We start from the raw sequence: 20,428 nt of genomic DNA, 5'->3' as shown, positions 1-20,428 counted from the left end.
TGAACCTTTGTAAGTTTGAATGGAGTCAAATGCAGGCTTCCCTACACTACTTTAGCGGTTGATAAGTTTCCATTTAAAACTTATGGGAGTGCCTTTAATTCACAGTAGTGTTCTTCATTAATTTTGGGGTAATTTAACTTTCATTTGAAAGAGATTAAGTCAGACTGCCAACCGCCACGGGAAGTTATTGGAAGAGTTTCGGTCGCCCGTTACCCGGAAGCTGGGCAGCGGTAAATGATTGACAGGGGGCTGCCTCCCCGGGGCTAATGATTGACGTGAAACGGTGAGCCGGAGCTCGCGAGAGCAGAGGAGTGGCGCATGCGTGTGACTCGCAGGGCGCCGCGGAGGGATGGGGTGAGTGAAGTTGGGATGTGGTCGCGGTATCAGCCGGAGGGGATTACCCCGCGCTCCCGGTGTCGGGTGGTGTGTGAATGAGGAGCCGGGCCTGGCGATGGACGCCAGCCTCTGCCCCCGGGAACAGCCCGTTGGTCCGGAGAGTCCTGTTGGGACGTAGCGGGACTCGGGAGCCTTACACCGGTCTCCACACCCTCTCAGCACTTCCACAGTCTGTAAGGGGGCGGGTGATTCCTTCCTCCCCACCGCAGCCGTCCCGAGGGCTGTGTACTTTGGTAGCGATGTGACTGGGAGGGCACCTCCCATCGCCAGCCAAGCGAGGTCTTGGTAGGTCAACAGGCGGGGCTCGGTGAGGCCATCTTCTCGCTGGTGACAGCAATAACTGTCCCTTCACACTGAATCAGGATTAATAATGCCGACTTATGTCGTGAGATCTGTTGTCTTTGTGGCAGAGGTACAATGCTATACATATTAAAAAGTTTAGTAAGTAGTGCAGAAATAGAAATAAAAAAAGGCAGTGAGATAGTCGGATGGCAGAAGTTATTCCTGATCTTTGAGTGTTTTTCTTCAGGCTTCTCACAGGTGAAACCTGCACTTGGTTTCCTTTAAAATAATGCATTCACATTGTGGTGGTCTCTTCACCAGATAAGTCGAAGGCAGTTGGGGACTGCTTTGCAGAACACCTCCATTTAGTCTGCTTTTTCATAAGTACAGCTGTTAATCTCAAGGCAATTGACATATTTAGATATGTTGCATACAATCTTTCATCATTCTGAAAGAAGTTTATCATGTGGGGATACTGTGGTTTAAGTTGGTAGCAGATGTTGTTTAGAAACTGAGTTTGAGACCGCACACACATGGGAGTGCTCTTAGTTTAGTCAGAATCAGGTATAATATCACTAACATATGTTGTGAAATTTGTTCACTTTGGGGTAGCAGTGCAATGCAATATGAATATTAAAAAACTAAATTACTGTATGTGTATATATGCATATTAAATATTTAAAAATAAGTAGAGCAAAAACAGAAATTTTAGAGAAAGTATTGAGGTAGTGTTCAGTTGGGGTGGGGGGGGGGGGGAGTTCCTAAATCGTTGAGTGTGTGCCTTCAGGCTCCTGTACCACCTCCTTGATGGTAGCAATGAAAACAAAGCTGCAGAAAGGATTGCAATTGAGGTTGCTCTCTGCTTTTACCTAATAGAATCACCATATGAAATCTGGTTCTCAAGGTTGAGCTTATTGTTATCTGCACAAGTGCATGCATGCACAGGTGCACAGTTAAAAACGCTTGCTCCTGGATCACAGGTGCTTCATGCAAGCAGTATTTACAAGAAAAACATAAATTATTTCCAACTTTTATGAGGAAGAACACAATTGGATCAAAACTAACCCACGAAGTCCATTTTAGTGCAAGTGATCAAAGTGGTCATAATGTTGTAGTGATTAGGGTTTTGCAGGTTGGTTCAAGAACTAAATGGTTAAAGCTCTTGTTGAACCTGGTGGGGTGGGGCCTCACTGTACCTCCTGCTCAATGGTAGGTGCAAGAAGGTGGCATGGTCTGGATGGTGCAGATCTTTCACGATGGGTCTTGCCTTCCCGAGGTAGTATCTCCTGTAGGTGGTGGGGAGGGACCTAGTGATGTATTGGACTGAAGCCATTACTCTGTAGCTTCATATTCCTGTTCATTCAGATTGCCATGCTAGAACATGATGCAGCCAATCAGGATACTTTCAACAGTAATCCTGTAGAAGTTTGTTGGAATACCTGGTAACAGGCGGAAGCTTTTTAGCCTCCAAAAAATGGTGGTATGCTTTCCCTGTGATTACCTCCATGTGCTGGGTCCAGGACAGGTCATCCAAAATAATCACACCCAGGAATTTAAAGCTGCTAGCCCTGTCTACCACCAATCCTCCATTGTAGATAGGTGCACATTCACCTTCTTTCCCCTTTCTGAAGTTGATAATCAGCTTTTCATTTTATTAATGTTGAGCAAGAAGTTGTTGCCACCAATCAGCCAGGTGTCCTATCTTCTATATTCTTACAGTGGTGAAATTTTGTGAACCCTGTAGAATTTTCTCTATTTCTACATAAATATGACCTAAAATGTGATCAGATCTTCAAGCAAGTCCTAAATCTAGATAAGGAAAACCAATTAAATAATTAACACAAAAAACCATATATTTTTGATAAAAATGATCTAATAATACATGAATTTGTTGGAAAAAGTGTGTGAACTTTTGCTTTCAGTAATTAGTGTGACCCCCCCCCCCCCGTAGAGCAATAACTTCAACCAACATTTCCAGAAACTGTTGATCAGTCCTGTACATCAGCTTACAAAACTGCTTCAACTCTGGAATGTTGGTGAGCTTCCTTGCATGAACTGCTTGCTTCAGGTCCTTCTGCAACATTTCTATAAGGATTAAGGTCAGGACTTTGACTCGGCCATTCCAAAACATGAACCATGTTGTTAATTTTGTTGTTGATTTACTCTTGTCTTTTGGATCATTGTCTTGTTACATTATCTGATTTTGATTAAGCTTCAGGTGACTATGACCCTGACATTCTCCTGTAAAATGTCTTGATACAATTTTGAATTTATTGTTCCCTCAACAATTGCAAGCTGTCCAGGCCCTGAGGCAGCAAAGCAGCCTCAAACCATGATGCCCCTTCCACCATGCTTCACAGTTGGGATGAGGTTTTGGTGTTGGTGTGCAGTGGTGAGCATTTCTGCCAAAAAAATTCAACTTCTGTCTCATCTGTCCACAGAACATTGTCCCAGAAGCATTGTGGAACATCCAGGTGGCCTTTTGCAAACTTGAGAAGTGCAGCAGTTTTTTTTTGGGAGAGCAGTTTCCTCCATGGTGTCCTTCCATGAACACCATTCTTGTTCAGTGTTTTTCTTTTAGTGGACATGTGAACAGAGATGTTAGCAAGTTCTAGAGATTTCTGCCTGCCTTGGGCTATTTTTCGCTTCTTTCAGCATTGCACATTATGCTGTTGGTGTGATCTTTGCAGGATGCCCATTCCTAGGGAGAGTAGCAAACTTACTGAGTTTCTTCCATTTGCAGACAATTTTCTCTTTCTGTGGACTGCTGAACACAGGTCTTTTCCACCTTCATGCAACTTTCATTTTTCTAAGTTCCTTTGACAGTTGTTTTGATTGTGGCATGGTGTACATAAAAAGCTCTTTCTTGAGAAGAGCAGGCTCTGTCAGTAACCTGACTTTGTGTGTCTTTTTTATAGGGAAGGGCATCTCTACAATCCACATCTCCAATCTCATCTCATTGATTGGAACACCTGACTCTAAATAGCTATTGTAGAAGGCATTACCCCAGAGGTTCACATACTTTTTCAAACAGATGCATGTAATGTTGGGTCATTTTTCTCAATAAATAACTGAACAAGTATAATGGTTTTTATGTTATTTAAGTGGGTTCTCTTTATCTAGTTTTAGGACTTGCATGAAGATTTGATCACATTTTAGAAACATAGAAAACCTACAACACAATACAGTGTTTTCAGCCCAAAATGCTGTGCCAAACATGCACTTACTTTAGAAATCACCTGGGGTTACCCAGAGCCCTCTATTTCTCTAAACTCCATGTACCTATCCAGGAATCTCTAAAAAGACCCTATTGTATCTCCCTTCACCACAGTTGCCGGAAGCCCATTCCATGCTCTCAGCAGTCTGCATAAAAAAACTTGCCCCTGACATCCTCTCTGTACCTACTTCCAAGCACCTTAAAACTGTGCCCTCTCGTGTTAGCCATTTCAGCCCTGGGGAAAAAGCCTCTGACTATCCACATGTTTAATGCCTCACATCATTTTATACACTATCAGGTCACCTCTCATCCTCTGTCGCTCCAAGGAGAAAAGGCTGAGTTCATTCAAACTATTCTCATAAGGCATGATCCCCAATCTAGGCAACATCCTTGTAAATGTCCTTGCACCCTTTCTATAGTTTCCACATCCTTCCTGTAGTGAGGTGATCAGAATCAGTACTCCATGTGGGGTCTGACCAGGGTCCCATAGAGCTGCAACATTATCTCGAATCCTAAACTCAATCCAACGGTTGATGAAGGCCAATGCACTATATGTGTTCTTAACTACAGAGTCAACCTGCGCAGCAGCTTTAAATGTCCTATGAACTCAGACCCCAAGATCCCTCTGATCCTCCACACTGTCAAGAGTCTTACCGTTAATGCTATATTTTGCCATCATATTTGACCTACCAAAATGAACCACCTCACACTTACCTGTGTTGAACTCCATCTGCCATTTCTCAGTCCAGTTTGCATCCTATTGATGTCCCACTGTATCCTCTGACAGCCCTCCACACTATACAGAACACCACCAACCTTTGTGTCATCAGCAAATTTACTAACCCATCCCTCTACTTCATCATTCAGGTCATTTATAAAAATTATGAAGAGAAGGGGTCCTAGAACAGATCTCTGAGGCACACCATTGGTCACCGATCTCCATGCAGAATGACCTGTCTACATCCACTCTTTGCCTTCCAGGAGCAAGCCAATTCTGGATCCACAAAGCAATTTCCTCTTGGGATTCCATGGCTCCTTACTTTCTCAATAAGCCTTGCAAGGGGTACCTTGTCAAATGCCTTGCTAAAATCCATGTACACTACATCTACTTCTCTACCCTTATCAATGTGTTTGGTCACATCCTCAAAATTCAATCCGGCTCGGAAGGCATGATCTGCCTTTGAAAAAGCCATGCTGATTAATCCTAATTGTATGTTCATATATCCTGCCTCTCAGGATCTTTTCCATCAACTTACCAACCACTGAGGTAAGACTCACTGGTCTATAATTTGCTGGGCTATCTCTACTCCCTTTTTTGAATAAAGGAACAACATCCGCAACCCTCCAATCCTCCGGAACCTCTCCTGTCCCCATTGATGATGCAAAGATCATCACCAGAGTCTCAGCAATTTCCTTCCTCACCTCCCACAGTAGCCTGGGGTATATCTTGTCTGGTCCTGGTGACTTATCCAACTTGATGCTTTCCAAAATCTCCAGCGCATCCTCTTTCTTAATGTCTGTATGCTCAAGCTTTTCAGTCCACTGTAAGTCTTCCCTACAATCGCCAAGGTTAGTTTCTGTAGTGAATACTGAAGAAAAGTATTTTAGGTCATATTTATACAGAAATAGAAAATTATGCGGGGTTCACAAACTTTCCAGCATCAGTGGTGTCATTGGTGAATTTTTTCCTCTCTGGTTTAGTATTACCAGTGTATGTCATGAAATTTGTTAACTTTGTGGCAGTGGAACAATGCAATACATGATATAGAAAGCGAACGAAAACTGAGTTATAGTATATCTATAGTTAAGTAAGGAATGCAAAAAAGGGAAATTAAAAAAAAATTAAGGTAGTGTTCATTGTCCATTCAGAAATCAGATGTCAGTGAGGAAGAAGCTGTTCCTGAATCACTGAATATGTGTCTTCATGCTTCTGTACTTCCTTCCCGATGGTAGCAATGAGGAGAGGAAATGTTCTGGATAGTGGAGGTCCTTAATGATAGTCGCTGCCTTTCTGAGGCACCGCTCCTTGAAGATGACTGGGATACTACTGAGGCTAGAGCTCATTATGGAGCTGACTAAGTTTACATTTTTTGCAGCTTATTTTGATCCTGTGCAGTGCCCTGCCTCCATACCTTATGGCGATGCGGCCAGTCGGAACGCTCTCTCTCTCTCTCTACAGTACATCTGTAGAAATTTGCGAGTGCTTTTGGTGACGTACCAAATCTCCTCAAACAATCTAATGACTATTATGATAAAGGCAATATTAGCATTCATTTTGAGAGGACTAAAGTCAAAGATGTCATGTTGAGGTTTTATAAGGCATTGGTCAGACAGTTTTGGGCACCTTATCTAAGAGAAGATGTTCTGGCATTGAAGAGGATCCAGAGGAGGTACACAAGATTGATTCCAATAATGAAAGGGTTAACATATGAGGAACATTTGATTGCTCTGGTCATAGAGTTTAGAAGAATGGTGGGGAGAGATCTTACTGAAACCTATCAAACATTGAAAGGCCTAGATGGAGTGGATGTGGAGAGAATACAGAGGGCACAGCCTGCGAATAGGACATTCCTTGAGAACAGATGAGGAACTTTTTTAGCAGGAGGGTGGTGAATCTAGGATTCATTGCCACAGATGGCTGTGGAGGACAAGTCATTGGGTACATTTAAAGCTGAGGTTGATATGCTCTTGATTAGTAAGGGCGTGAAAGATTACGGGGAGAAAGCAGGAGAATGGGGTCACAAGTGATAAATCTGCCATGGTAGAATACTGAGCTTTGGGAATGGCTCAATTCTGCTCCTATCTCTTGTGGTCTTTAGAATCATCACAATTCTTGGTTGACTTGTGTGAAGTTGGATTGTTCAGTTCTTTTCACCCCTCTTTGGTATCTTCAATATCCGATACAGTTGCCATGCTTCCAGTGCCAATAGAGCTACCTACAAATTGCTAGCCTTAACCGTATGTTTTTGTAATGTGGGAGGAAACAGGAGAATCCAGAGGAAACCCACGTGGTCACAGGGAGAACATACAGACAACGCCAGAATTGAACACCGAATTTCAACTCCTGAGCGATAATAGCTGTTGTGACTGAACAAAGGCACCGGAGAGACACTGAAGCTGGTGATATTCAGCAAAACAAGCAGCAGGCATCATACTGGAGACACTCTTAGAAGAAGAGGCTCCCTGATTCAATATTACATGATATTTTTACATGCTAAATATCCAAGGTAACACTGGGACAATTCTGTAGTTATAATATGTCCACAATGCTTCTTTTGAATTACATATAATTTTCAGGCTCCTAGATGTTCACACTAACCCTTCAGACACTAAAATGAATGTTAGTCACCATTGTCTCTGAGCTGCGTTCTTGCATATGCAGACATTTTAGGTCAAATGAGTGTTTCTTGGTTTGCAATCAACCCTGGTCTGCAGCTCTGAGAACACCATTGTTGTGAGCTGTATTTTAAACTCAATCCACAATCTGTGTTCAGATCTGAAGACTGGTTACTGTCAAAATTAATATTTGTTATATTCCCTAACAATAGTGTCACACCAACTGCTATGCTACCGTGGAGCCCTGTTGTGTGTTAATTCATCATTATTTTCACTTGCTGCAAACCCCTTCCTTAATCTTATTGTTAGGAATGTAATTGTGTGTTTATTGTCTTTCATATTCTAAAATTGCCATTGGTATTATATCTTACAGGTTCTAATTTCAAGTTTTGGATTTCCCACAAAAATGGGGGGAATTGACGATGATAGACGTTATTTTATTGTGATAAAAGATTTCACTTCAAGTAGAAGACGGATCCAGAAAGGGTCCTTGGGATACTTAATCCACAGAAGAACTGGGGAGACATCAGTCACTGTGGAAAATTGCAAGCAAGTAGTAAATTTGCAGGAAGCAAATCTGAAAGAAATCACCAAGGATGAAGCAGAGTTGCTTGTTGATATCCAAGATGTTTCTCGTCGATATGAGCTGGTTCAGAATGAAAGTCTCTTCAGGTCCATTTCTAAAGTACATATTAATGATGTCGTTCAACTGCGAAGGAGCACCAAGTCAGTAGGAATTGTTAAAAATATTGAAGATTCCCGAAAAAAAAATGGATTGGGATTACATGGAACATTGTTTCAAGTGTCCTTGATGGTAAGAGGCAAAGAACCAGCAGATGTTATGTGTTGAGGTTATAGTTGGCATTTGTAATGCAAAATTGTAATGAACCTTCAGGTATTTATTTGTCTCATTGTGTTTGTTTGAACATGTAGTCCAGGGATGTAGCCTTTGTACAAAGGTATAGGATTCTATTAGTACTTCATTTCCTAGAGTGCAGGGGAGACTTGATTGAGGAATACAAAATCATTTGTGTAGTAGGGTGGAGATGTGTTCCTATTAAAGGAGGTATAAGGTGCTCCTTCCCTCAGCCAGCCTGCAGGTCACCCTGGTGCAAAATCTAGCACCTGCTTAGCCCCCCCCCCCACTCCAATCACCCCCCCGCCCCCAAATCAGGGTCATGAGAAGCCATTGGAGCACATGGCAGATGGTTGTATGAGCAGCTGGTGCATATCGCAAGTCCTGGTTATGCGACCACAGACACCAGGCAGACAGTCTGAAGATTATTGGTAATGAGTGGGGTCACCCGTCTTGTAAAGACACTGCCCAGAACAAGGCAATGACAAACCACCTCTGTAGGAAAATTTACCAAGAATAATCATGATTAAGAGCATGATCACCCACGTCATATGGCATGGCAGACAATGAGCGAGTGGGGGAGGGGGCTTCGATGGGTTAAATGCAATCAGGGTTTTTCCACTGAGGTTACGTGAGACTAGAACTTAGAAGTTATGGGTGAAATGTCTAAGGAAAACATGAGGGGAAACTTCTTCACTCGGTGGTGAGAGTGTGGAATGAGCTGCCTGTGGGCACGGTGGATGCAGGTTCAATTTCCACACTTAAGACAAATTTGAATAAGTACATTGATGGGAGGGTATGGACAGCTAAGGTTCAGGTCAATAGGATGAGGCAGAATAACAATTGGGTATGGACTAGGCTGAAGGGCCTGTTTCTGTGCTGTCACTCTATAGTAGATCTCCTTTTGTCCAGCAAGAGCCCTTGTACAGCCATACTTTATCGTTTGGATGCTTAAGTAAAATTCGGCTTACTGGGGCAATCTGGCATTATTAGTGTTAACAACTTTTCTATTGTTTGTATTCCTCTTGTCTCCCGAGCAACAATTAAGATCAAATGAATTTCACAGTTACATTGAAATCTGATGTTGCAGGATAAATATATCAGTTATATAACAGAAAAATAAATAGTGTTCTGGAGTAGCCTTTTAAAGTTAAGACCAGAAGGAACATTTGGGCACTTTAATTATTTTCCGTGGATTTGGAAATGAGTTTCCCCACTTCAGAATTTCCTAAATAAGAAAATGGGACACTTAATCTAAAGGCCCCTACAAAAGAATTGAAGGAATCTTGGTGAAATGGAAGATAATGAAAGCATTATCTTCTCTATTCTTTCCTGTATGTGAGGGGTATGGTAAAACTATGTAGTAATATTAGTAAAAAAGTAGTAGTGCAGTCACTCGAGTCAGTGTAATGTTCTCCTAAAGGGTTGTCTTTCAGTGGGTCCTCAGATAGCTGTAGAGACCAATCCAGGATCTACATATTCTGTTGCAGTGCTGGCTTTGGTTAGTGGTTGGGTCCTTTGGCTGTTCAGTCTCTCCTTTCACAGCTGCTACTTGTTCTCTGCAGCGCAGCGGAGAATTTCTCATGCTAGTTATGATTTAAAGTTAAAGGATTAGTATCAGAATTGGGTTTAATATCACTGGCATATGCTGTGAAGTTTTGTTGTTTTGTGGCAGCAGTACATTGCAATACACTGCCTCAGGGATCTGTACTGGGTCCAGTGTTGCTTGTCGTATACATTAATGATTTGGATGATGGGGTGGTAAATTGGATTAGTAAGTATGCAGATGATACTAAGATGGGTGGTGTTGTGGATAATGAAGTAGGTTTTCAAAGCTTGCAGAGAGATTTAGGCCAGTTAGAAGAGTGGGCTGAACAATGGCAGATGGAGTTTAATGCTGATAAGTGTGAGGTGCTACATTTTGGTAGGAATAATCCAAATAGGACATACATGATAAATGGTAGGGCATTGAAGAATGCAGTAGAACAGAGTGATCTAGGAATAATGGTGCATAGTTCCTGAAGGTGGGATCTCATGTGGATAGGGTGGTGAAGAAAGCTTTTGGTATGTTGGCCTTTATAAATCAGAGCATTGAGTATAGGAGTTCGGATGTAATGTTAAAATTGTACAAGGCATTGGTGAGGCTGAATTTGGAGTATTGTGTATAGTTCTGGTCACCGAATTATAGGAAAGATGTCAACAAAATAGAGTACAGAGAAGATTTACTACAAACCCCATTTCCAGAAAAGTTGGGATATTTTCCAAAATGCAATAAAAACAAAAATCTGTGATAAGTTAATTCACGTGAACCTTTATTTAACTGACAAAAGTACAAAGAAAAGATTTTCAATAGTTTTACTGACCAGCTTAACTGTATTTTGTAAATATACACAAATTTAGAATTTGATGGCTGCAACACACTCAACGAAAGTTGGGACAGAGGCATGTTTACCATTGTGTTACATCACCTTTCCTTTTAATAACACTTCTTAATCGTTTTGGAACTGAGGATACTAATTGTAGTAGATTTGCAATTGGAAATTTTGTCCATCCTTGCTTGATGTAAGACTTCAGCTGTTCAACAGTCCATGGTCTCCGTTGTCTGATTCTTCTCTTCATGATGCGCCATACATTTTCAATAGGAGATAGATCTGGACTGGCAGCAGGCCAGTCAAGCACACACACTGTGTCTACAAAGACACGCTTTTGTAGCCCGTGCAGAATGTGGTCTGGCATTGTCTTGCTGAAATAAGCAAGAACGTCGCCTTGATGGCAACATATGTCTCTCTAAAATCCTAATATACGCCTCAGAATCAATGGTACCTTCACATACATGCAACTCACTCATGCCGTGGGCACTGATGCACCCCCATGCCATCACAGATGCTGGCTTTTGCACCTTTCGCTAATAACAATCAGGATGGTCATTTTCATCTTTGGCACGGAGAACTTGACCCCCGTTTTTTCTGAAAACTAGCTGAAATGTGGACTCATCTGACCACAGCACACAGTTCCACAGTCTTTTGGTTCATCTGAGATGAGCTTGGGCCCAGAGAACTCGCCGGCATTTCTGCATAGAGTTGATGTATGGCTTCCTCCTTGAGTAATACAGTTTCAAGTTGCATTTCTGGATGCAGCGATGGACTGTGTTAAGTGACAATGGTTTTCCGAAGTACTCCTGAGCCCAGGTGGCTATAATTGTCACAGTAGCATGACGGTTTCTTACAGTGGTTTCCAACCTTGCCCTTTACGCACTGAGATGTCTGAATTCTCTGAATCTTTTCACAAAATTATGTACTGTTGAAAGACCTAAATTCTTTGCAGTCTTGTGTTGAGAAATGTTCCTTTTGAACTGACTAACAGTTCTCTCACAAATTTTGGCGCAGAGGGGTGAGCCACGACCCATCCTTGCTTGCAAAGACTGAGCCTTTGATGGACGCTACTTTTATACCTAGTCATGATACCTCACCTGCTACCAATTAGCCTGCTTAATGTGAAGTCTTCCAAACCAGTGTTACTTGAATATTCTGTGCACTTTTCAATCTTATTTTAACTCTATCCCAACTTTTGTTGAGTGTGTTGTAGCCATCAAATTCTAAATTTGTGTATATTTACAAAATACAATTAAGTTGGTCAGTAAAACTACTGAAAATCTTTTCTTTGTACTTTTGTCAGTTAAATAAAGGTTCACGTGAATTAACATATCACAGATTTTTGTTTTCATTGCATTTTGGAAAATATCCCAAATGCGTCGAGCGCGCACTTTAAAAGGCAGGACTTCTTGTCAGAGTGGTCATTTGAATCAGGAGCAAGTTACAGCTTGTGATTCAGCTGGGAGCTCAGAGAATTCGACCGTGTAGGTAGGATTTAAGCCTACCTGGTCAATACCTGTGGAGGAGGGGGAACTGCGCAGGCGCGAGTGACGTCAGCGTCGAGCGCGCACTTTAAAAGGCAGGACTTCTTGTCAGAGCGGGCAGCGGAGTCCGTGGAAGCAGAGTCCTGGGCTTTGGCTAAGTGGGCTTCGGCGTAAGGGGACTTTGGTAAGGCTGTGTGATTGCTAGCTGAGGGGAAGAAGGTAAGGTCGCTAGGTGCTTTTTAGACTTATTCTATTAATTCAGTTCAGGTATGGGGGAGACAGTCAGAGCAGTGGTGTGCTCCGTATGCAGTATGTGGGAAGTCAGGGTCAACACAGTTGTCCCTGATGACCACACCTGCAAGAGGTGCGTCCAGCTGCAGCTCCTATCAGCCCGAGTTAGGGAGTTGGAGCTGGAGCTGGATGAACTACGGATCATTCGGGAGGCAGAGGCAGAGATAGATAGGAGTTATCAGGAGGTAGTCACACCAAAAAACCAAGATTTAGGCAGATGGGTGATGGTCCAGAGAGGCAGGGGGAGCAGGCAGAGAGAGCAGAGCACCCCTGCGGCCATTCCCATTAACAATAAGTGTACCGTACTGGATACTGTTGATGGGGATGACCTACCAGGAATGAGTTGCAGTGGTCCTGCCTCTGGCACAGAGGTTGAACCCTCAACTAGAAAGGGGAGGAGGGAAGAGAAGAGAGTGATAGTTTTAGGGGATTCTATAGTTAGGGGGGCAGATAGGAGATTTTGTGGGGCAGATCGGGAGTCTCAGATGGTATGTTGCCTCCCTGGTGCCAGGGTCTGGGACATCTCAGATTGGGTGCAGGCTATTCTTGAGAACGAGGGCATGAACCCAGATGTAGTGGTCCATGTAGGGACCAACGATGTAGGTAAGGTGAGTGAGGGAGTCCTGCTTAGAGAGTTCAGGGAGTTAGGAGTGAAGCTGAAAGGCAGGACCTCCAGGGTGACAATCTCGGGATTGCTACCTGTGCTACGTGCGAGTGAGGCGAAGAATAGAATGATTATGCACATTAATACAAGGCTGAGAGCATGGTGCAGGAAGGAAGGGTTCAGGTTTTTGGATAATTGGTCTTTGTTCCAGGGACATTGGGATCTGTTTCGAAGGGACGGTCTACATCTGAACCGGAGGGGTACTAACATTCTTGCAGGAGTGTTTGCCAGTGCTGCTCGGGGGGGTTTAAACAAGATGTGCAGGGGGCAGGGATCCAGATCCAGAGGGTTGGTCAGAAGGAGCATGGGGTTAAATGTGTAGAAGGTTTGGGTGATCTTGAGAAGGTCATCAAAATTCAGGGTGCAATTAGCCCGATGGAAGTTCAAGGAGCTGGGTTAGGTACAGTAGACAGTGTTTTAAGCAAAGAGAGGAGGAATGGGCTAAGAATTCTATACTTGAATGCGCATAGTGTCAGAAATAAGACAGATGAGCTTGAAGCTCAGATGAAAATGGGGAACTACGATATTGTCGGGATAATGGAGACATGGCTACAAGGGGATCAGGCCTGGGAATTGAGTGTACCAGGGTATACGTGCTATCGTAGAGACAGAAATATGGGAAGAGGGGGTGGGGTGGCCCTGTTGGTGAGGAATGAGATTCAGTCCTTAGCAAGAGGTGACTTGGGAACAGGGGAAGTAGAGTCTGTGTGGATTGAGCTGAGGAACAGTAAGGGTAAAAAGACCCTAATGGGTGTTGTGTACAGGCCCCCAAACAGTAGCGTGGATATTGGGTACAAGTTGATTAGGGAGTTAACATTGGCATGTGCTAAAGGTAATGTAGTCGTTATGGGAGATTACAACATGCAGGTGAACTGGGAGAATCAGGTAGGTGCTGGACCCCAGGATAGGGAGTTTGTGGAGTGTCTAAGGGATGTATTTTTGGAACAGCTTGTGCTTGAGCCAACCAGGAACGAGGCTATTTTGGACTTGGTGATGTGTAATGAACAGGAATTGATAAGTGATCTTGAAGTAAAGGAGCCATTAGGAAGTAGTGATCATAACATGATAAGTTTTTATCTACAATTTGAGAGGGATAAGGGCAGATCAGAGGTGTCAGTGTTGCAATTAAATAAAGGAGACTACGGAGCCATGAGGGAAGAGCTGGCCAAAGTTCAATGGGCGGATGCCCTGGCAGGAAAGACAGTGGATCAGCAGTGGCAGATATTCTTGGGCATAATACAAAAGATGCAAAAGCAGTTCATTCCAATGAGAAGGAAGGATTCAAAGAGGGGGAAGGGGCCACAGTGGTTGACAAAGGAAGTCAGAGATTGTATAGCATTAAAGAAAAAGAAGTATGACAGGGCTAAGATGAGTGGGAATACAGATGATTGGGAAAGTTTTAAGGAGCAGCAGATCTTAAAAGCAATACGGAGAGAAAAAATCAGGTATGAGCTCAGTCTAGCCAGGAATATAAAAGGGGATAGCAAAAGCTTTTTTAGCTATGTGAAGAGAAAGAAGATAGTTAAGAACAATGTTGGCCTCTTGAAGAATGAATTGGGAGAAATTGTTATGGGAAACAGGGAAATGGCAACAGAATTTAATGCGTACTTTAGATCTGTCTTCACCAGGGAGGACACAAGCAATCTCCCAGATGTATGGATGGGCCAGGGTCATAAGATATCAGAGGAATTGAGACAGATTGACATTAGGAAAGAAACTGTGATGAGTAGACTGGTAGGACTGAAGGCTAATAAATCCCCGGGTCCAGATGGTCTGCATCCGAGGGTTCTAAAAGAGGTGGCTCAGGAAATTGCGGATGCATTGGTAATCGTTTTCCAATGTTCCTTAGATTCAGGATCAGTTCCTGAAGGTTGGAGAGTGGCTAATGTTATCCCACTTTTCAAGAAGGGAGGGAAGGAGAAAACGGAGAACTGTCACCCTGTTAGCCTAACGTTAGTCGTGGGGAAGATGCTTGAGTCCATTATTAAGGACGAAATAGTGGCACATCTAGATGGCAGAAATAGGATTAGGCCGAGCCAGCATGGATTTACCAAGGGCAAATCATGCTTGACTAATCTGTTGGAGTTTTTTAGGGTGTAACAAGGATGTTAGACGAGGGTAAGCCAGTGGATGTTGTATACCTAGATTTTCAGAAGGCATTCGATAAGGGGCCACATAGGAGATTGGTGAGTAAAATCAGAGCTCATGGCATTGGGGGCAGGGTTTCAACATGGATAGAAAACTGGTTGGCAGATAGAAAGCAAAGGGTAGCAGTGAATGGGTGTTTCTCGGACTGGCTGGAGGTGATTAGTGGGGTACCACAGGGCTCTGTATTGGGACCACAGCTCTTTACGATTTATGTCAATGATTTAGATGAGGGCATTGAAAACTATATCAGCAAGTTTGCTGACGATACTAAACTGGGTGGCAGTGTGACATGCGAAGAGGACGTTAGGAGAATACAGGGAAACTTGGATAGGCTGGGTGAGTGGGCAGATACTTGGCAGATGTCATTCAATGTGAATAAATGTGAAGTTATCCACTTTGGAAGCAGGAACAAGAGGGCAGAGTATTGTCTGAACGGTGTAGAGTTAGGTAAGGGAGAAATGCAAAGAGACCTAGGAGTCCTAGTTCACCAGTCAATGAAGGTGAATGAGCAAGTACAACAGGCAGTGAAGAGGGCAAATGGAATGTTGGCCTTTGTTACAAGGGGAATTGAATACAAGAGCAAGGATGTCCTTTTGCATTTGTACAGGGCCCTGGTGAGACCACACCTGGAATATTGTGTACAGTTTTGGTCTCCAGGTTTAAGGAAGGACATTCTGGCAGTTGAGGAAGTGCAGCGCAGATTCACTAGGTTGATTCCTGGGATGGCAGGGCTGTCTTACGCAGAGAGATTGGGCTTGTACACGCTGGAATTGAGGAGATTGAGAGGGGATCTGATTGAAACGTTTAAGATAATTAAAGGATTTGATAGGATTGAGGCAGGAAATATGTTCCAGATGTTGGGAGAGTCCAGTACCAGAGGGCATGGATTGAGAATAAGAGGTCAGTTATTTAAAACAGAGTTGAGGAAGAACTTCTTCTCCCAGAGAGTTGTGGAGGTGTGGAATGCACTACCTCGGAAGATGGTGGAGGCCAATTCTCTGGATGCTTTCAAGAAGGAGCTAGATAGATATCTGATGGATAGGGGAATCAAGGGATATGGGGACAAGGCAGGGACTGGATATTGATAGTGAATGATCAGCCGTGATCTCAGAATGGCGGTGCAGACTCAAGGGGCCGAATGGTCTACTTCTGCACCTATTGTCTATTGTCTATTATCCCAACTTTTCTGGAAATGGGGTTTGGAGAATGTTACCTGGGTTTCAGCACTTAAGTTACAGGGAAAGGTTGAACAAGTTAGGCCTTTATTCTTTGGAGTGTAGAAGGTTGAGGGGGGAACTTGATAAAGGTATTTAAAATTATGAGGGGGATAGATAGAGTTGACGTGGATAGGCTTTTTCCATTGAGAGTAGGGGAGATTCAAACAAGAGGACATGAGTTGAGAGTTAGGGGGCAAAATTTTAAGAGTAACACGAGGGGGAATTTCCTTACTCAGAGTGATAGCTGTGTGGACCGAGCTTCCAGTAGAAGTGGTAGAGGCAGGTTCGGTATTGTCATTTAAAGTAAAATTGGATAGGTATATGGACAGGAAAGGAATGGAGGGTTATGGGCTGAGTGCCAGCCAGTGGGACTAGGTGAGAGTAAGCGTTCGGCATGAACTAGAAGGGCCGAGATGGCCTGTTTCCGTGCTGTAATTGTTATATGGTTATAATAAAAATACTGTAAAGTACAATTAGTATACAATACTGTACAAAAGTCTTGCACATATACATGGAGCCTACGACCTTTCTACCACACTGTAGTAGCTTTATGCATTGCACCGGTACTGCTGCAAAAAAAAACAACAAATTTCATGATGTATTAGTGATGATAAACTTGATTCTGATATGGGTGTCCATTGTGAACAGAGTGGTAAGGGGGCAGGGAGAAGAGAGTCATGGTTGGGAAGAAGGGGAGTGGGAAGCACCAGTGAGACATTCTGTAATGATCAATAAACCAATTGTTTGGAATCAAGTGACCTTGCCTGGTGTGTCAGTACTGGGTGTGTCTGCACCTGTGCCACCCTCACCCCTGGCACCCCTCTGCCAACTGTCTCACACCCCTCCCATGGCACTCCACTTTCACCATTCCCAACATCCTTTGCTCCTGCAAGATTTACAAGCTTCACATTGATAAATACAGCACTGTGCAAAAGTTTTAGGCAGCCTAGCTATATATATGTATTTAAGACTACTTAAAATATTAAATGAGTTAAGTAGTACAAAGAGGAAAGAAAAAAAGGTGAGGTAGTGTTCATGGATTCCTTGTCCATTCAGAAATCTGATGACAGAGGGATAAGAAACTGTTGTAAATCGTTCAATGTGTGTCTTCAGGCTCCTGTATCACCATCTTGATGATAGTAGTGAGAAGAGGGCATGTTCTAGGTTAGTGGTCACCAACCTTTTTAAGCCCAAGATCCCCTACCGCAGCGTTAGTGAAAGGCAAGATCACCCCCAGATCGATTAGTTACATGCAGGTGCACCGGGGCAGAAAAGAACGGAAATAAAATCCCACAACCCGGAAGTAGAAATAATGCATTAGCACCAGGGGTCACCACCCTATTTTGCACCGCGGGCCACTTTAATATTGACAATATTCTTGTGGACCGGCTGACGGGAGGGTGGGGAGTTAAACACGACGGGAATACAGCGATACTTGAAGCAGGTTCCTTATGTCCAATCTATTCCTCAACTTAGTTTTCGTGGCTCTCAGCTGCTGCCCCGCTTGCTCACATTTTTTCTGCTCACAAAACTCAACGGGCTTGTCTTTAAGTGCAGGGTGCTTGGACTCAAGGTACCGAAGCAGTTTTGTGGGCTTCATTACCTCATTAGACAGCCTCTGGGCCCGAACTCCAGCCTCCCGCCCGCCCGCCGCCAGAGGCCTTGGCCAGGTGCGGCTGGTCGTGGGTGGGGTGAGAGGACAAGGTCAGGGCTGGAGCAGCAGCAGTACAGTGCAATACATAAAGCATTACTATAAGTTGCAATAAGAAATATAAAAAATAAGTATAGTAGAAAATGGAGAGGTAGTGTTCATGGGTTCACCTGCTGTTCAGAAATCTCATGGTAGAGGAGAAAAAGTTCAAAGTAAATTTATTGTCAAAGTACACGTGTCAGTATACAACCCTGAAATTCATTTTCTTGCCAGTATACTCAATAAATACAAGAACTACATTAAGGTTAATGAAGGGCAGAGGAAGTGCAGTGCAGGTGACAGATTGTAACTTAGATTGCTGAGACTCATTGTACGAGGGAACCATTCACTAGTCGTATAACAGCAGAGTAGATGCTGTCTCTCAGCCCAGTGGTCATGCTTTCAGGCTTTTGTACAGTGGCATGCAAAAGTTTGGGCACCCTGGTCAATATTTCTGTTACTGTGAATAGCTAAGCAAGTAAAAGATGACCTGATTTCCAAATGGCATAAAGTTAAAGATGACACATTTCTTAATATTTTAAGCAAGATTACTTTTATTTCCATATTTTACAGTTTCAAACTAACTGAAAAGGCAAAGGGCCCAAAGCAAAAGTTTGGGCACCCTGCATGGTCAGTACTTAGTAACACCCCCTTTGGCAAGTATCACAGCTTGTAAATGCTTTCTGTAGCCAGCTAAGAGTCTTTCAATTCTTGTTTGAGGGATTTTTGCCCATATTTCCTTGCAAAAGGCTTCTAGTTCTGTGAGATTCTTGGGTCACCCTGCATGCACTGCTCTTCTATCCAGAGATTTTCAATGATGTTTAGGTCGGGGCACTGTGAGGGCCATGGCAAAACCTTCAGCTTGTGCCTCTTGAGGTAGTCCATTGTGGATTTTGAGGTGTGTTTAGGATCATTATCTTGTTGTAGAAGCCATCCTCTTTTCATCTTCAGCTTTCTTACAGATGGTGTGCTGTTTGCTTCCAGAATTTGCTGGTATTTAAATGAATTCATTCTTCCCTCTACCAGTGAACTGTTCCCCATGCCACTGGCTATAACATAAGCTCAAAGTATGATCAATCCAACTCTGTGCTTAACAGTTGGAGAGGTGTTACTTTCATGAAATTCTGCACCCTTTTTTCTCCAAACATACCATTGCTCATTGTGGCCAAAAAGTTCTATTTTAACTTCATCAGTCCACAGGACTTGTTTCCAAAATGCATCAGGCTTGTTTAGATGTTCCTTTGCAAACTTCTGACACTGAATTTTGTGGTGAGGGCACAGGGAAGATTTTCTTCTGATGACTCTTCTATGAAGGTCATATTTGTGTAGGTGTCGCTGAGCAGTAGAACAGTGCATCACCACTCCAGAGTCTGCTAAATCTTCCTGAAGGTCTTTTGCAGTCAAACGGGGGTTTTGATTTGCCTTTCTAGCAATCCTAAGAGCAGTTCTCTGGAAAAGTTTCCTTGGTCTTCCAGAGCTCAACTTGACCTCCACCATTCCTCTTAATTGCCATTTCTTAATTTCCTTATGAACTGAGGAAACGGCTACCTGAAAGTGCTTTGCTATCTTCTTATAGCCTTCTGCTTTTTGGGCATCATTTATTTTATTTCTCAGAGTGCTAGGCAGCTGCTTAGAGGAGAGCCCATTGCTGCTGATTGTTGGGACAAGGTTTGAGGAGTCGGTATTTATACAGCTTGGAAATTTGCATCACTTGACCTTTCCTAACGATGATTCTGAACAAGCCATAGCCCTAACAAGCTAATTAAGATCTGAGAGTTCAAATCTCTTGGGGTACCCAAACTTTTGCATGGTGCTCCTTTCCTTTTTTCCACTCTAAAAATGTACAAAACAAAAATAATACACTAATCTTGCTTAAAATGTTGAAAAGAATGTTTCATCTTTAACTTTATGACTTCTACTCACTTAACTATTCACAGTAACAGAAATTTTGACCGGGGTGCCCAAACTTTTGCATGCCACTGTATCTTATGTCCAAAGGAAGAAGAGAGGATATTTGATTATCAAAGTTCAACATAAATTTATTATCAAAGTACAGGTATGTCACTATATACAACACTGAGATTCTTTTTCTTATGGCCATACTCAATAAATCCAATAACTTTAAAAGGATCAATGAAAGACGGCACCCAACGGGACGAACAAATATCCGATATGTAATAGACAATAAGCTGTCCAAATATAAAAGAAAAAAGAGAAATAATAAATAAGCAATAAATATCGAGAACATGAGATGAAGAGTCTTTGGAGGTGAGTCCATAGGTTGTGGAAATATTTCAGTGATGGGGCAAGTGAAGTTATCCCCTCTGGTTCAAGAGCCTGATGGTTGAGGGAAAATAACTCTTCCTTAACTTGGTAGTGTGAGTCCTGAGACTCCTGTACCACCTTCCTGATGGCAACAGTGAGAAGAAAGTGTGACCTTGGTGTTGGGGCCCCGATGATGGATGGTGCTTTCCT

The 20,428-nt window shown here is 43.0% G+C and overlaps 2 protein-coding genes across 6 annotated transcripts in view; both read left to right on the top strand.

Annotated features, from left to right (window-relative positions):
* LOC132399922 (uncharacterized) overlaps positions 1 to 20,428 on the top strand; it is a 259,665-nt gene that overhangs the window by 89,002 nt on the left and 150,235 nt on the right. The gene's annotated exons all lie outside the window — the stretch shown is intronic.
* The window catches only part of cyldb (cylindromatosis (turban tumor syndrome), b), an 80,415-nt gene continuing 60,304 nt past the window's right edge, over positions 318 to 20,428 (top strand). For 4 of the 5 annotated variants that reach the window (XM_059980842.1, XM_059980841.1, XM_059980840.1 and 1 more), the window contains exons 1-2: positions 318 to 354; positions 7,605 to 8,045. In XM_059980842.1, the coding sequence (XP_059836825.1) occupies positions 319 to 354; positions 7,605 to 8,045 (477 nt within the window). In that variant the 5' untranslated portion in view covers position 318. Of the gene's footprint in view, positions 355 to 6,604; positions 7,123 to 7,604; positions 8,046 to 20,428 lie in introns of those variants that run through there. The other variant, XM_059980839.1, reaches the window with a different exon arrangement.

This window comes from Hypanus sabinus, chromosome 9 (assembly GCF_030144855.1).
Source record: "Hypanus sabinus isolate sHypSab1 chromosome 9, sHypSab1.hap1, whole genome shotgun sequence".
Classification (NCBI taxonomy): domain Eukaryota; kingdom Metazoa; phylum Chordata; class Chondrichthyes; order Myliobatiformes; family Dasyatidae; genus Hypanus; species Hypanus sabinus.
The sequence above is the reverse complement of the archived record's forward strand: the minus strand, read 5'-3'. Positions and strand labels throughout refer to the sequence as shown.